General features: G+C 38.2%; 1 protein-coding gene across 1 annotated transcript in view; it reads right to left on the minus strand.

Moving 5' to 3' along the window:
• TRIM25 (tripartite motif containing 25) overlaps positions 1–13432 on the minus strand; it is a 171269-nt gene that overhangs the window by 14653 nt on the left and 143184 nt on the right. The window contains exon 8 of the mRNA XM_053707343.1: positions 7955–8017. Coding sequence (XP_053563318.1) covers positions 7955–8017 — 63 coding nt within the window. The remainder of the gene's footprint in view (positions 1–7954; positions 8018–13432) is intronic.

Below are 13432 nucleotides of genomic sequence, written 5' to 3' on the forward strand. Positions count from 1 at the left end.
ATTATTTAAGTCTCATTTTTCATTGCTTCTGGTTACTAGAAGCTTGTTCTTTGGCATTTTTTCCCATTCCTGAAACTGTCATTTAAGGAATTTGATCAATTTTGCTTTATATGTTGTTTTTTCTCTTACATATTGCAAGATGTCTCACGTTGCATCTGAGTCAGAAGATACTACAGGAAAATCGCTGTCTAGTGCTGGATCTACCAAAGCTAAGTGTATCTGCTGTAAACTTTTGGTAGCTATTCCTCCGGCTGTTGTTTGTATTAATTGTCATGACAAACTTGTTAATGCAGATAATATTTCCTTTAGTAAAGTACCATTGCCTGTTGCAGTTCCTTCAACATCTAAGGTGCAGAATGTTCCTGATAACATAAGAGATTTTGTTTCTGAATCCATCAAGAAGGCTATGTCTGTTATTTCTCCTTCTAGTAAACGTAAAAAAATCTTTTAAAACTTCTCTCCCTACAGATGAATTTTTAAATGAACATCATCATTCTGATTCTGATGACTCTTCTGGTTCAGAGGATTCTGTCTCAGAGATTGATGCTGATAAATCTTCATATTTATTTAAAATGGAATTTATTCGTTCTTTACTTAAAGAAGTACTAATTGCTTTAGAAATAGAGGATTCTGGTCCTCTTGATACTAATTCTAAACGTTTAGATAAGGTATTTAAATCTCCTGTGGTTATTCCAGAAGTTTTTCCTGTTCCTAATGCTATTTCTGAAGTAATTTCCAAAGAATGGGATAAATTGGGTAATTCATTTACTCCTTCTAAACGTTTTAAGCAATTATATCCTGTGCCGTCTGACAGATTAGAATTTTGGGACAAAATCCCTAAAGTTGATGGGGCTATTTCTACCCTTGCTAAACGTACTACTATTCCTACGTCAGATGGTACTTCGTTTAAGGATCCTTTAGATAGGAAAATTGAATCCTTTCTAAGAAAAGCTTATCTGTGTTCAGGTAATCTTCTTAGACCTGCTATATCATTGGCTGATGTTGCTGCAGCTTCAACTTTTTGGTTGGAAACTTTAGCGCAACAAGTAACAGATCATGATTCTCATGATATTATTATTCTTCTTCAGCATGCTAATAATTTTATCTGTGATGCCATTTTTGATATTATCAGAGTTGATGTCAGGTTTATGTCTCTAGCTATTTTAGCTAGAAGAGCTTTATGGCTTAAAACTTGGAATGCTGATATGGCTTCTAAATCAACTCTACTTTCCATTTCTTTCCAGGGTAACAAATTATTTGGTTCTCAGTTGGATTCTATTATCTCAACTGTTACTGGTGGGAAAGGAACTTTTTTACCACAGGATAAAAAATCTAAGGGTAAAAACAGGGCTAATAATCGTTTTCGTTCATTTCGTTTCAACAAAGAACAAAAGCCTAATCCTTCATCCTCAGGAGCAGTTTCAGTTTGGAAACCATCTCCAGTCTGGAATAAATCCAAGCCTGCTAGAAAGGCAAAGCCTGCTTCTAAGTCCACATGAAGGTGCGGCCCTCATTCCAGCTCAGCTGGTAGGGGGCAGGTTACGTTTTTTCAAAGAAATTTGGATCAATTCTGTTCACAATCTTTGGATTCAGAACATTGTTTCAGAAGGGTACAGAATTGGTTTCAAGATGAGACCTCCTGCAAAGAGATTTTTTCTTTCCCGTGTCCCAGTAAATCCAGTGAAAGCTCAAGCATTTCTGAATTGTGTTTCAGATCTAGAGTTGGCTGGAGTAATTATGCCAGTTCCAGTTCCGGAACAGGGGATGGGGTTTTATTCAAATCTCTTCATTGTACCAAAGAAGGAGAATTCCTTCAGACCAGTTCTGGATCTAAAAATATTGAATCGTTATGTAAGGATACCAACGTTCAAGATGGTAACTGTAAGGACTATCTTGCCTTTTGTTCAGCAAGGGCATTATATGTCCACAATAGATTTACAGGATGCATATCTGCATATTCCGATTCATCCAGATCATTATCAGTTCCTGAGATTCTCTTTTCTGGACAAGCATTACCAGTTTGTGGCTCTGACGTTTGGCCTAGCTACAGCTCCAAGAATTTTTACAAAGGTTCTCGGTGCCCTTCTGTCTGTAATCAGAGAACAGGGTATTGTGGTATTTCCTTATTTGGACGATATCTTGGTACTTGCTCAGTCTTTACATTTAGCAGAATCTCATACGAATCGACTTGTGTTGTTTCTTCAAGATCATGGTTGGAGGATCAATTTACCAAAAAGTTCATTGATTCCTCAGACAAGGGTAACCTTTCTGGGTTTCCAGATAGATTCAGTGTCCATGACTCTGTCTTTAACAGACAAGAGACGTCTAAAATTGATTTCAGCTTGTCCAAACCTTCAGTCACAATCATTCCCTTCGGTAGCCTTATGCATGGAAATTCTAGGTCTTATGACTGCTGCATCGGACGCGATCCCCTTTGCTCGTTTTCACATGCGACCTCTTCAGCTCTGTATGCTGAATCAATGGTGCAAGGATTACACAAAGATATCTCAATTAATATCTTTAAAACCGATTGTTCGACACTCTCTAACGTGGTGGACAGATCACCATCGTTTAATTCAGGGGGCTTCTTTTGTGCTTCCGACCTGGACTGTAATTTCAACAGATGCAAGTCTCACAGGTTGGGGAGCTGTGTGGGGATCTCTGACGGCACAAGGAGTTTGGGAATCTCAGGAGGTGAGATTACCGATCAATATTTTGGAACTCCGTGCAATTTTCAGAGTTCTTCAGTTTTGGCCTCTTCTGAAGAGAGAATCGTTCATTTGTTTTCAGACAGACAATGTCACAACTGTGGCATACATCAATCATCAAGGAGGGACTCACATTCCTCTGGCTATGAAAGAAGTATCTCGAATTTTGGTTTGGGCGGAATCCAGCTCCTGTCTAATCTCTGCGGTTCATATCCCAGGTATAGACAATTGGGAAGCGGATTATCTCAGTCGCCAAACGTTGCATCCGGGCGATTGGTCTCTTCACCCAGAGGTATTTCTTCAGATTGTTCAAATGTGGGAACTTCCAGAAATAGATCTGATGGAGTCTCATCTAAACAAGAAACTTCCCAGGTATCTGTCCAGATCCCGGGATCCTCAGGCGGAGGCAGTGGATGCATTATCACTTCCTTGGAAGTATCATCCTGCCTATATCTTTCCGCCTCTAGTTCTTCTTCCAAGAGTAATCTCCAAGATTCTGAAGGAATGCTCGTTTGTTCTGCTGGTAGCTCCGGCATGGCCTCACAGGTTTTGGTATGCGGATCTTGTCCGGATGGCCTCTTTCCAACCGTGGACTCTTCCGTTAAGACCAGACCTTCTGTCGCAAGGTCCTTTTTTCCATCAGGATCTGAAATCCTTAAATTTAAAGGTATGGAGATTGAACGCTTGATTCTTGGTCAAAGAGGTTTCTCTGACTCTGTGATTAATACTATGTTACAGGCTCGTAAATCTGTATCTAGAGAGATATATTATAGAGTCTGGAAGACTTATATTTCTTGGTGTCTTTCTCATCATTTTTCTTGGCATTCTTTTAGAATACCGAGAATTTTACAGTTTCTTCAGGATGGTTTAGATAAGGGTTTGTCCGCAAGTTCCTTGAAAGGACAAATCTCTGCTCTTTCTGTTCTTTTTCACAGAAAGATTGCTATTCTTCCTGATATTCATTGTTTTGTACAAGCTTTGGTTCGTATAAAACCTGTCATTAAGTCAATTTCTCCTCCTTGGAGTTTGAATTTGGTTCTGGGAGCTCTTCAAGCTCCTCCGTTTGAACCTATGCATTCATTGGACATTAAATTACTTTCTTGGAAAGTTTTGTTCCTTTTGGCCATCTCTTCTGCCAGAAGAGTTTCTGAATTATCTGCTCTTTCTTGTGAGTCTCCTTTTCTGATTTTTTTTTTTTTTTTTTTTTTTTTTTTTTTTTTTGTAAGTAAATTATGATTTTATTATTATTAGTAATAATTGTAATAATATTTTCTGAGCAGTTGAATGTGTCTAGTTAAGTAGAGTAGGCATTGCAATAAATAACATTAAACCAAATGAAGTAAATAAATAAAACGTTACATTGACAGTGCAGATGAAAAGACCTATTTTTAGTCTTTTTTTTTTTTTTTTTTTTTTATTTTAAATTTTTTATTGAGGTCATTCAAAAATACAACTTGATATATACATCCAATAGCAGGGACATCAAACAAGTGATATGGTACAATTGTGTCAAACAGTAGAATTCAAAGATAAGTAAATAACCACCTGACATAAACTCACACCCAGCTACTGAACTCCAGTAATGAACCTCATTTTATAGATTTATACATGGGTGTCCCCAAAACCATAAAAGGTCACTTTTGGACCTATGATAACTGCTTTAGCTCAATAAGGGGACTCTAGTGGTAGTTACGGCCACTTTTGGGCCAAAGAAATGAAGTAAACACAACTAAAAAAAAAAACAAAAATAAACAACCAACCGAATGCTCCATATTTTGCTCTGTCAAATAGTAAGTGGAGAAGCCCCCCCATGGGAGTACGCAATTATTACACAGGGTATTGGAGAATATATAGGCTAAGACCAGTCATTGCCCTAAGTTGAGGGGTCCTGATGAGTGTACACTGTTCCTTGGTTAATACTATATAGGGTGGAAAAGAGGGACCAGATGTCAGATGGGGGGCCGGACTAAACAGGATATAGGCAATAGCCAGAGAAATTACTATTATGAGTGAGCAGCTAGCATTAACCTCATTATGATATCTCTCTACTACGGAGCCAGCTTCCCCTCTTTCTCCAGAATCATTGAAGGCATTTTGGAACCCCACAATTTAAATAAGACAATGGTTCTATACATTTTATAACAAGCAAGTGGTAAACCTAGGGAAGCACACACACGGGATTAAACCAAATAAGATCAGGCTATGTACAATTAAGCTAAGTAATATTAGTTAGGGCGTTACCATTTTCCCTTATTGTCGCATGAGTAAGCCCAAAAAAGAAGTACCATACGGGTAAGGTACCTAAGCATTGTACTTGGCTAATAAATTTATAGACCTATAGAAAAGCATAAAACAAATGATATGTAGGGTAGATAGGTAGCATTACAGTCTCTAAGCACATTCTATACCAACATATATTATAATACATAGAACTAAGACTGTGGGCTGTGTATAGAGGAGTGGATATTTAGTAACCTAGTCTGTGATATGTGCAGAACCAGTTGTACTAGTAGAACTATCTGCATAGCATCTCAGGGTACCACAGGACATGAACACTAAAACATATAATAGGTAGGAAAAGAGAGAGAAAAAAAAAGCGTAAAGAGAGAAAAAAAAACAGCCAGCTGAAGATATGATCGCCAGTATGTAAGAATACTCCTGTTTCAAACTGTTAGTCCCATGTTATGCCCCATATGAGTTGGAAAGAAGCGTTATGGGTTCTGCGGGACTTCCAAGCAAATAGTTCTCCTAGGAGTCCAGACTTAAAACCGTGTTTAGAGACTGCACAGTATCAAGGTTGCCAGAATGTCTCTGCATGTCACTAACCGATGGAGATTCTAGCAAACTCATCACTGCTCACATACTGTCTGACGGATAGTAAGTTCAGTTCGGTACATTAGGGAGATTCCATGTCAACTTTGAAGATCCGGGCGAATGTGTATGGGGTGGCACCCCTCACTAACCAATTCCAGCCCGGGACACATGGAGGGCAAAGTGAGGTAAGTTTATGGCTCGATGAGATTTGGATTCAGCCTTACTGGGGAGGAAGTTTGCAGCGTAGCATGGAGCCGGACGTTCAGCTGGCAGTAGCCAGGCTAACTCTGTGTACGGGCTTTGGTGAGGGTGATGATCTATAGGGCCCAACTGTGACTGCTCTAGCTTAGCTGGACTCCCAGCCTGGAAGATTTTAATCGGTGACCCTGTATAGGCTCGAGACATACCTTCCGATATGAGATCCCCCTCCACGGCCATGGCTGATGTCTCTAAGTCGTTCATCACGCTGCGTTCAGCGTAGATATAGCAGGTTGTCAGAATAGCTGCCTGGGCACCCTGCGGTCTCATCGCAATGTCTGAGTCTGGGATAAGGTTGCCGCTACCACTGCAGAAGCCAGGTAAAAAGTGATGATCTGTTATAGGGTCAAACGGGGTAGCTGTCTGTGTCCCTTTTCCCCACTCCCCATAGCTGCCGTTGCCAGCAAAGGGAGCTTGTTTAACAATGTCATATCCATAGAACTCAGGTTCATCTAAAGCTTCATTTGCATGTATTGAGCTAGTGGTTGTACCAGTAAGTGACATTGCTGGTGACACCAGAAGTTTTGGCGAGTTGCGCTGCTCTTTTCCAGAGAACCGAGACTCGTTAGCGTTACTTGCTGGAGTGGAATAAGCTCTTGCAATAGTGCGTAGGCTCTTAATTTCAGTGTCCCATGCTGTAGCAATTTTCTCAAAGTGTGAGATTAGAAGGGCTTCAACTTCCATCAAGGTGTTTTGAAATGCGGTTGCCATGTTGGAAATAGATTAGTTGTGATAAAGATTAACTATAGAACTGGCCAGTTGCTAAGGAACTGGTGCGATAACCCAGGGTCCTGGGGGGGGTATAAATGCGGCAGCTTTGACGACACCAACAGTTAATCCAGAAAGGCCTCACAGCCTCGTGGTCAATCGTAGTGTAGCCAGCTGAGGAACATAGGTAGGTCCGTTACATGTCAGATGTCTCTAGTCTCTTCTTGGATGTCACAAGATTTCAAAGCAGATATTTCTCAAAAGAAAAATCAAATTAAATTGGAGAATAAACTTCAAAATTACTATTTTAGACCAGGAGCTCCTCAGACACACGTCCTACCGCAACAGCTATAGGCTCCGCCCCCCCCTTTTTCTGATTTTTTATCAGGATAAGGCGGTGTTGCGAACTTCTTTTGAATTTTTACCTAAAGTTGTGAATTCCAACAACATTAGTAGAGAAATTGTGGTTCCTTCATTATGTCCTAATCCTAAGAATTCTAAGGAGAAATCGTTGCATTCTTTGGATGTTGTTAGAGCTTTGAAATATTATGTTGAAGCTACTAAGTCTTTCCGAAAGACTTCTAGTCTATTTGTTATCTTTTCCGGTTCTAGAAAAGGCCAGAAAGCTTCTGCCATTTCTTTGGCATCTTGGTTGAAATCTTTAATTCATCTTGCCTATGTTGAGTCGGGTAAAACTCCGCCTCAGAGGATTACAGCTCATTCTACTAGGTCAGTTTCTACTTCCTGGGCGTTTAGGAATGAAGCTTCGGTTGATCAGATTTGCAAAGCAGCAACTTGGTCCTCTTTGCATACTTTTACTAAATTCTACCATTTTGATGTATTTTCTTCTTCTGAAGCAGTTTTTGGTAGAAAAGTACTTCAGGCAGCGGTTTCAGTTTGAATCTTCTGCTTATGTTTTTCATTAAACTTTATTTTGGGTGTGGATTATTTTCAGCAGGAATTGGCTGTCTTTATTTTATCCCTCCCTCTCTAGTGACTCTTGTGTGGAAAGATCCACATCTTGGGTAATCATTATCCCATACGTCACTAGCTCATGGACTCTTGCTAATTACATGAAAGAAAACATAATTTATGTAAGAACTTACCTGATAAATTCATTTCTTTCATATTAGCAAGAGTCCATGAGGCCCGCCCTTTTTTTTGTGGTGGTTATGATTTTGTATAAAGCACAATTATGCCAATTCCTTATTTTATATGCTTTCGCACTTTTTTATCACCCCACTTCTTGGCTATTCGTTAAACTGAATTGTGGGTGTGGTGAGGGGTGTATTTATAGGCATTTTGAGGTTTGGGAAACTTTGCCCCTCCTGGTAGGAATATATATCCCATACGTCACTAGCTCATGGACTCTTGCTAATATGAAAGAAATGAATTTATCAGGTAAGTTCTTACATAAATTATGTTATTGTGATGCTTTATAAATAGTAATAAGGATATATAATTACCTGTTGGCCCAGGGCATGGAGCAGCTGCAGCAGGACTTGGGGGTATTTTCGTTCTTGGTTTAGCTGAAAGAAACGTACATAGTAACCCCAGTGGTAATCACATGTAAAGCAGTTTTTTTCACAGATGCACAAATAATCACATGCAGCTTAACCCCTTAACTCAATATGACGTATATATACGTTGTGGGGTACTTTGGCTATTGTACCGCACCACGTATATATACACGTCGTCGCTTCAGGATGCTCCAGCAATCTCGGCTGTTAAGTTACAAAGAAAAAACGAGAAAAACGGTATATAATATGTGTGGGTACAGTAAATGAGTACGAAGAAAATTACAGTTGAACACAAACACTGCAGAAATGTAAAAATAGCCCTGGTCCCAAACGGTCAACAAATGGGATAAGTGCTCTGGTCACTAAGGGGTACAACTCTGAACTGCAAAACTAAAAGAGAAGACCTCCTTATCTTACCTCTCTAAACACAAAAACCTCCTTATCTTATCTCTCTCTAAATATATACACAGGGAGTAGTACTTAAAAGGACAGTATATTGTAAAATAATTTTTCTCTTAACGTGTTTCCAATTACTTTTTTTTACCAACTGCAGAGTATAAAATGTATGAGAATTTGATTTTTAAGGTTTATTTGTGTATATTAAATAGCTGGGTTTGTGTTTTGAATCCACATCCTAATAAAATGGGTTGAGTTTGTAGGTATAATCAGATTACTTTATCACATTGTGTACATATAAATGCTTCTTTATCTTATATCTGTGCGTAAACCAATCACCAATAATACCTGGAGAGAAGAATGGAAAATTAACATTTTATTACCTTATCTCTTCTATACCCCACTGGGAGTGTAATTTATTCTGCTGGCTCTGTTTACACAGATTATCTATAGCTTGGACCTAAGGCCAGAAACTTTCAGAATAGGTGGGGATACCACAGGCTAACTCAACAATTTCAAATGCCAATATAAGGGTAAAGGAAATACTTGTAAACAATTTAATACACTCCAACAGGTAAAGTGGATCATTGGGAACAAATTAAAGGGTAGAAAATGTTTGAGTAAACTGTCCCTTTAAGTATTGATATTTGGGCAAACATTAAAAGAAGAATGTACTCAGGCAAATAGCTTATAAGCATTAATTGTATTGCAAGCACCAAGAACAACCTCCCACTGGGAGATCGATTTATCAATCCGGCTTTTGTTTACATAGCTTTTCTATAGAGAATACTGCAGTATCCACATTTAAACAATGTAAGATTGTTACTCTAGCTGCTAATTTATAACTGTTCCTATAAACAAATAGGGTTACCTGTATTGAGATTGATCACAGCCACAGGCCTTAGTGCAGGTAAAAAAGACTTCTTTATTCAAGTAGAATTCAACATTTACAGGGTGAACAGACTCAGGGGTACAGGGACCTGACGAAGTGCCTCCGGGCAGGAAACGCGTCGGACGTTTGTGCTCAATGTACCCCTGAGTCTGTTCACCCTGTAAATGTTGAATTCTACTTGAATAAAGAAGTCTTTTTTACCTGCACTAAGGCCTGTGGCTGTGATCAATCTCAATACAGGTAACCCTATTTGTTTATTTAATCGTATGCTTGGATACCGGAGGAGTGAATCCATACCTGGCATTGGGACGGCCTGAGAGGCGTGACGTAGAGCGGCAATAGCGGTGAGATTGTACCTGTCTTATTTTACTCATATATCTGCTGTTCTCACTAAAGAACTATCGCAAGTTTGAACTTAAATACTGCCATAATTTGCCGCCAATAGCACTTTATCCTTTCAGCCTAATACATAGGTCGGTCACTTTCCACTGACTAACAAGTTGTATTTGGGAAGTTTTCGTTTTACTACACTTGCCAAAAGATTAAGGCAACACGCCATTTCATTACTGTATATGCAAAACCATTATGTATACTCAGAAAGTCAGTGGTTGAATCACAACGTGCAGTTCTTATGAACTTTGTGTGTCATTATAACTGTTCCTAACTGGCCTCAGCAGAAGTAATAATAAAACAGGTACACATTACTTTATGAAAACTAAAACTTTATACAGTACTTATTTCTTTAATTTTTATAACTAATAAAAAAAACACATCTGCATTTTATTCCCAGGCTAATCTTTGCTCTGAATCTACCATTTATTTAGTGTTTAATATAACTTTAAACCTAGCTCTAATCTTGTTTTATTGCTGGAGCCTTTTTTCAGTGTATCATAGAAAAATAGATTTTGACAGCAGATAAGAACAATATATGCCCATCAAGACAATCCATATTTTCTATAGAATGTAAGCTTAAAGGGACAGAATGCACCTTTATTATATGAAATGCATAATTATGTATAGTAAAACCACACTGCAATATACTTTCATTATTACTTGTCCTGTAATTTAAGGCTAAAAAATCTGAAACCTGAAAGAGCAGGGTTCACAAGGATATCTTAGCAACATATCGATCTCTAATTTGCAGTTTGTTATCTTATCATTTCTGCATAAGCAAAAAAAAATAGAGATTTTGTTAACACAATGACAGTGACAAGCCATATCTTCTCCAGACTGAAGTCCAGATTGCCTTCTCTAAATAAGGAAAGTGATAGGTGGAGTTTGAAAATTAAAAACAATTGCAGCAAACAAAATGTTAGTCTGTTCTAATAATGTTCAGACTCTGCCAATATGTTCATCTACTGGTAGACTTTACCATCTCTAATGGAAGTTTATTCCGTGAATCAACCACCCTTTCTGTAAAGAAGTGCTTCCACCCATTACTTCACAGTAAGAGAAGGTTCCATACTTGTGTAGTGGTCAAAGTGCCCTTCCCTATATCTAATGGACATCCTCTCTCAAGCAAATACTGTAACTTTTATGCTTTAGTGAAGTCGTAGTTATAATTTAAATTAAAGAACAGAACTGAAAATGATCTATATAAAGTTACCCTCTCAGTACCAGTTACAGCTACTGATCTACAGTCAACCTAAGACACAGATTTACCCTCAAATGTCCCATTATACCAATGGTGAACCCACTTTCAATAATAATCATGAATTGGTTTTTTTTTTAGATCTGGCCATCCCCCCAACAACAAGGTTTCGAAATTTAAAAGAAACAGAAAACAGAAATTTCCAACATTTAAAAGTCACTCCCGGAAAAAGAAGGAGAGGAAGCGGGGATGTAGAGGGGGGAGAAAGGTCCAGAGACATAAATCCAAAAAGGTTGAGATAGAGAGAAATAAGGCTAATATCTTTAATTTGTCAAGCATAACTCTTAGTGACAATGAAGTCAATCTTCTAGCTAAAGGGCTGAATTTTGCCCCCAAATCAGCACCAGATAAGTTTCAGACGTATATAGATATACAAAAGTATATCCGTAATCTTACACTCAAAAGATATTTTAGCAAAAGTGCCCCAAAAATATACAATCCAGTACAGATTAGTTTCAATGAGAATGACTACAAAACTATAGGGGTCCTTAATGAATTGCAACATGATGGCACAGATTCACACCCCATGACCTCAGAGGATCAAGACCTTGGTGATCTCTCTATTCATGAGTCTAAGGACTTAATTGAGCATAGTAACTTAAAGAGGAAATCTAGCTTCTACCCATATTCAGCCCAGGGTGAATACATCAGCACCTTTAACAGACTAGTTTGTTGTGATTTAAAAAAATTATGGGAAACGAAAAACAAAACTTGGGTAACCAAATATAATGATAATCTTTCTACACAGGAAAGAAATACTTTAAAATCACTTCAAAAAAACAATAATATCATAATAAGAGCAGCGGATAAGGGAGGAGGTGTCGTACAAGACAGATGCGACTACCTCCAGGAGGCTAATATCCTTAGTGACACCCAAACTTACGAAAAATTACATTTTGATCCCACTCAAAAATATAAAAAAGAACTTTTTTCTACCTTGAAGGATGCAAAAAACAACGACATTGTAAACAATGATGAATTTAATTATTTAATGGAATTGCATCCATCAATACCCACTTTCTACCACTTGCCTAAGGTGCATAAAACCTTAGTAGCACCTCCCGGTAGGCCAATCATATCGGGTATAGGCTCCCTTACCAATAACCTTTCGATTTATATAGATCATTACCTCCAACCCCTTGTTAAAGAAACTAAGGCCTACCTGAGAGACACTCTACATATCATCAACATCTTTGAGGGATTTGAGTGGCAAGATGACTATACTTGGATAACATGTGACGTGTCCTCCTTGTACACTTGCATCCCCCATGACTCAGGAGTCAAGGCGGTACAGGAGACACTACAAAACGCAAATTTTGCTCAAAAACACTTAGACTTTATCCTCATGGGTATCATCAGATCATAATTATTTTGCTTTCGAAAAACAATTTTTCTGTCAAATACAAGGGACTGCGATGGGGACCACATTTGCCCCATCGTATGCCAATATTTATACGGACAATTTTGAATCTAAGTACATTTGGGCCAACAATCCCCACAGTAGTAATTTAATCAAGTACCATCGGTACATTGATGATATCGTTATGATTTGGAGGGGGTCAGAAACTAGCTGTGGGGAACTGTTGAACCACATGAACAACAATAATTACAATCTCAAATTCACTTCTAAAATAGATAAACAAAAAGTAGAATTCCTAGACTTAGTGTTATTCGTGGATGAGAATCAGAAAATAGCAGTCTCCAACTACCGTAAACCCACTGACAAAAATGGGTTTTTGAACGCAAAAGTGGCCACCTACCAAGGTGGAAAACTAATATCCCGCTAGGTCAGTACCAGCGGATCAAAAGAAACTGCACCACAGACACTGACTATTACAGAGAGGAAGCAATTTTGGATAATAGGTTTAAGGAGAAAGGCTATGATCCGAAAGATTTACAAAAAGCGAAAGAAAGGGTCAGAATTATGGATAGAACAAGCATTTTACAACCTAAAAATAGAGCCAAACAGAACAATAACAATCCAAATAGTGAAGTCAGGTTTGTCACCACATATAATCAAGGCAGCAGAGACATTCAAAATGTTTTAAAAAAACATTGGGGAATATTAAAAGCAGATCCTGTTTTAGTAGCTACCCTATATAAAACCCCGTTAGTGACATTTAGAAAAAACAGAGACCTGAAAAACATTCTAGCTCCCACCAAATTACGCAGTGCCTTAAGAGACAGAATTGCACCAACAACCTGGCTGGAACAAAAACCAGGAACATACAGATGTGGGGTGAGTAGGTGTGGAATGTTTAGTTACATCAAAACAGGGAATTCCTTTATTAATTACAATGGATCTAAATCATTTAAAATGAAATATAAATGTAATTGCGGCACCAATTACGCTGTTTATCTTCTTAGTTGCAAATGCAACCTTATCTATATTGGTAGAACGAAAAGGAATGTACGCACTAGACTTAGTGAGCATGTCAATAACATTAAGATAGGTCTTACTACACATAGTGTATCTGAACACTTT

The sequence above is a fragment of the Bombina bombina genome, chromosome 1 (genome assembly GCF_027579735.1).
Source record: "Bombina bombina isolate aBomBom1 chromosome 1, aBomBom1.pri, whole genome shotgun sequence".
Taxonomy (NCBI): domain Eukaryota; kingdom Metazoa; phylum Chordata; class Amphibia; order Anura; family Bombinatoridae; genus Bombina; species Bombina bombina.